The following is a 4,662-nucleotide window of genomic DNA, read 5'->3' as shown; positions in this document are numbered from 1 at the left end:
ATTTCTAGGATTGCCCTTGTCTTTTCTGGCTCTTCTTGTCTGTGCTGAAACTCTCACACTCTCCACGTCCCATCGACCTGCACTCTGCCCATAACCCTCCATACCCTTTCCATCCATACACCTAATCAATTTTTTTTCTTAAAAGATAATATTGTCCCAGTCTCCACTGGAAGCTCTTTCCACACAGACTCTGCTCTCCGAGTAAATAAACACCCTTTTGTGTTGCACCAAAACGTTTTCCCCCATAAACTCTCAGCTCATGTCCTCTGATTTGAATCTCCCCTCTCCTCAATAGAAAACATAACTCCATATCTACTCTATCGATCCCCCTCAGCATTTCAAAATCCTCTATCTAATCCTCTTCACCCTCACCCCCCACTCAACCTTCCAAACTCCAAGGAATAAGGCCCTAATTGGTTTAATCTTTCTCTGTAACTGGGTGCTGAAATCCAGGGATCATCTGGTGAATATTCTCTCAGTTTTGTTCATATCCTTCCTGTAATTTGATGAACAGAACGGAACACAATATTCCAACTGCAATCACATCTATGCCTTGTTCACTTTTAACATTCCCTCCCAACCCTTTCCCTCTGTGCTCTGATTTATAAAGAACAGCATTCTTCACTACCCTATGCAACTTTAGCGAACTGTGCACCACTATTCCTAGATCTCTCTGTTCAATTGCATTATTTCACTCCCTGCCATTTGCCCCAAGTAGGTCCTATTTTGATTAGTCCGACTTGTTCCACTTGTCAGCATTGAACCCTATTTCCCAACTTTCAGCCCACTCTTCTCACTGACCCAAATCTCTGCAATATTAAAAAAACCTTCATCATTATGCAGAAAGTATCATCCGCATACTTACTAATCCAATTTCCCATCCCATCATTTAGATCATTGATGTATATAACAAACAACAAATACCCCAGAGCAGATCCTTGGGACTTTACTCAAATAGCGTAACGTGTTTTCATTTTCCGGCTATTTTGAGCCATAACGTTTCAATGACCTTGGAGCCGCAAAGAATCCACAGGGTTTAAATTATTGGGCATGCGATGATTTGACTTCAGAGAGATTGGCTGAAGCTGGAAGATTGGTTGATGCCCACAGAACATGCTCAGCGCGTTTTACCGTTTCATAAGAATTGTTTATATCTTTATTGCTGTTCTTGGAGTTCCTGGTAAGAACAATGACTGCCTCAACTTTACAGTTGTGCGTGAGTTTTTAGTTGATTTTTTAAATAATGCCGTCTCTCGGATGATCTTTCTTGGCACACGAGAACCCGGAAGAACCTTTCCTTCACCCCCTTTGCGCTTGTTCAATTTAGGCACGGGAACGGGCCATTTCGGCCCACCAGCCCATGCTACCCAATTGACCGACACCACCTGTGGGAAGACACAGGAACCCCCCGGAGAAAAGTGACACGGACAGAGCGTCCGAACTCCTAGTAGACAGCGGGATTGGAACCCAGGTCCCCATCGCTGACGCTGTGAAGACGTTGCGCCAAAGGTGCCCTCTTTTTGCTGTTTCCGTTCAAAGCGACAATTAAAACGAGCCTGGGAGATGGTTTTGACATCGCAGGTTCACGGTGTGCACTGATCAATATATCACTGTGCGGATTCTGAACATGGATTAGACAGGACTGACGGGTTATTCACATTTTTCGATATTGTTCTTTGAACCACGTTACTCTCCATTGTGGGAAGATTCCAACAGATCCCTTCAAGCGGAAAGCGGAGAGAGGGACCTGGTGACATGCTAGGGTGTGCGGGAAATATTGGCAGACGGTCAAATAACGGATTCTCGGCGTTGTCGTCCACCAAACCCAATATTCTGAGCAGAGAACAAAGTCAACGCTGCCGTCACGGCCGTCTGTTACGGTGGGAAGGACGCGGGTGTCTGCTCTGCAGCGTATCTTTTACTGCCCTGATGCAGTATCTTTTGCCAATGGTCAAGACAAGTGGCGTGGTATCTGTCAACAGGGGGAGCTGCTGATGTTGATACAGGATTTTCAAAGCGCTGTTGTTCTTTGTGTTGGAGAGTTCAGTCGTTTTCAATTTAAAAAATTAACTTTGCTCACAGCTTCCTCGAACACCTGGTGTATAATATCAATCAGCGCTGCTCTTTCAGTCCGTTTACTTGAACTCGGGCTGTCGGATTTGTTACGTTTCATTAAGTCAACCATAAAAGGATAGATAAGTAGATAGATAGATAGATAAATGAATGGATAAAAAGATAAATCGATGGATAAATAGATAAATGGATGGACAGATAGATAACTGGATGGATAGAAAGATAAATGATTGGATGGAGAGATAGATAGATGGATAGATAGATAAATGGATGGATAGATAGATAACTGGATGAATAGAAAGATAAATGGATGGATAGATAGATAACTGGATGGATATAAATATAAATGGATAGATAGATAGATAGATCGATCGATAGATAGATAGATATGTTGATAGATAAATGAATAGATAGAGACATAAAACGATGGATAGATAGATAAATCGATGATAGATAGGTACATAAATGCTTGGATAGATAGATTAAAATGAATAGATAGATCAATTGATGGATAGATAGATAAATGGCTGGACGGATGGACAGATAAATAAATGAATAGATAGAGAGATAAATGGATCGATTGATAGATAAATGGATGGATGGATAGACAGATAAATGGATGGATAGATAGATAAACACACACCACTTTAAGCAATCCCTTACTAATCACAGAGCGCCGATGGCGCAGGGAACACTTAAAGTGGTGTGTGAGTGGAAAGAAAAAATTTGGGAACCACTGAACACAGGTAATTTCAAATTTGCTGTATCAGGTTGGAAGTTGGAGAAGCACTATGTTCGTCACTGACGGCAGATCAGCAGAAAAGAAGACCAAGTGCGACTGCAGTAAATGTATTGCCAACGGCATGTTGTACTCTCCATTGTCAATGGCTTTGGTGTGTTTGAAGTAGACTTAAAATATGAAAATCACAGAAATAGGTTACATCTAGTAATACAGGAAAAATGGTGAGGGGCAGGGTAGTTGGAGGGGTACGTGAGTTGGGTAGTTGGAGGAAGGAAGGGAGGGAGCGGGAAAGAGGGAGAATCTGGGGAAGGGTGAGCGAAGGTTAATGCCGTCTGGATGGAGAGAAATGAAAGAAAGAGAAACATTTTAAGGTTATTCTCATGAGCACCAATACAACACTCCATTAAATACACCCACACGTGTTCAGGAAGCAAAATCTTCATTGTGCAGGTGTAATGAAGGAGCCATTGGCCCGAAATCTCATCGTCCTTTCCATTTCCTTCACAGCGAACGTAGTGGCGCTTGCGGTCTTGTCACGCGGAAGGTGCGGCCTCTCCACCTGCACCACCCGCTACCTGGTGTCCATGGCAGCGGCGGACTCACTGACCATCCTCAGCAATGTCGTCCTGTGGCGGTTCATTTATTATTTCTTCCCCGGCGTTTTCATCCACATCACCCCCGTGTGCAGCCTCATCTCAGTCCTGGGTCGTGTTGTCATCGGATGTTCCGTCTGGTTCACCGTCACCTTTACCTTCGATCGATTTGTCGCCATCTGCTTCCCGAAGCTGAAGATGAAATTCTGCACCGAGAAAACCGCGTCCGCTGTTCTGACCACGACGAGCGTTCTTCTCTCTTTGCAGAAGATTCCTTACTACTTCACATATGAACCCCTGAGAGTGGTTGACAACGTCCCGTGGTTCTGTTTGCAGAAGGCGAGTTACTTCACGGATCCTGGCTGGGTGGCCTTTGATTGGGTGAACACCTTAATCACACCGCTGATCCCCTTTGCTTTGATTTTGTTTTTCAACGCTCTGACGGTGTGGCACGTTGTCCTCACGAGTCGCGTCCGTCGGGGGCTGAGGGGTCAGAGAGGCGGAGGCAGCCGCAGTGACCCGGAGATGGAGAGCAGGCGGAGGTCTATGATCTTACTCTTCGCCATCTCCGGCAGCTTCATCCTGCTGTGGTCAGTGCACGTTGTCCATTTCCTTTACTACACAACCAGCGAGGCGAACCCCAATCACCACAACGACTCCGAAATCGTATTTCTCCAGGTGGGGCAGCTGCTGTTGACTCTAAGTTGCTGCACTAACACCTTTATTTACGCCTTGACTCAGTCCAAGTTCAGGGAGAATCTGGTCCACGCGGTGACATTTCCCATCACCTTGGTTATTCGATTAATTCACAGTCCGGACTCTGAAAGCCGCTGGAGTCAGTTCAAGGCGTTTCCATCCATATGCAAACGCCCTCCTTGACGTTTGGGATAGAGACACTTATTTCTTTATTTTACCCTTCGTTCCACAGTTTTAAATTTGTATTCAAACAATTCACATGTAATTAAAGTGCACATTCAAGATTTCAATAAAGGTTATTTATATAGATTTTGGTTTGACCATGTTGAACTTAAAGCCCTTCTTTTTCATGATCCCCTCAAATCAGGGCGCTAGAAAGCCTGGCTTCAAAGGTGTATGTGAGAACTCAGGTATGTTTAATTGCTTCATTGGTGCAGGTATAAGACACCTGAGCTGGCTTCTGAACTTTTATATTTTTAAAGTGCCAATTTTGAACAAGTGTGCGTGCCAATGAATGTCAAATAAACCATTATAAGGCTTAAAAACAGGAATAGAATA

At 44.1% G+C, this 4,662-nt stretch overlaps 1 protein-coding gene across 1 annotated transcript; it reads left to right on the top strand.

Annotated features, from left to right (window-relative positions):
• Positions 1 to 1,113: 1,113 nt before the first annotated feature.
• On the top strand, positions 1,114 to 4,287 carry LOC138765420 (probable G-protein coupled receptor 139). Its single transcript, XM_069942461.1, has 2 exons — positions 1,114 to 1,180; positions 3,323 to 4,287. Exons 1-2 carry the CDS (start codon positions 1,114 to 1,116, stop codon positions 4,285 to 4,287), a joined length of 1,032 nt encoding a protein of 343 aa, XP_069798562.1.
• Positions 4,288 to 4,662: the final 375 nt, after the last annotated feature.

This window comes from Narcine bancroftii, chromosome 5 (genome assembly GCF_036971445.1).
Source record: "Narcine bancroftii isolate sNarBan1 chromosome 5, sNarBan1.hap1, whole genome shotgun sequence".
NCBI classification, from domain to species: domain Eukaryota; kingdom Metazoa; phylum Chordata; class Chondrichthyes; order Torpediniformes; family Narcinidae; genus Narcine; species Narcine bancroftii.
This window is presented reverse-complemented; position numbering and strand designations above follow the sequence as displayed.

Coding starts and splice junctions, on each gene's coding strand:
- LOC138765420 (XM_069942461.1), top strand. CDS start 1,114: ATGCTCAGCGCGTTTTACCGTTTCATAAGAATTGTTTATATCTTTATT. Junction 1,181..3,322: donor TGCTGTTCTTGGAGTTCCTG/GTAAGAACAATG, acceptor TTTCCTTCACAG/CGAACGTAGTGGCGCTTGCG.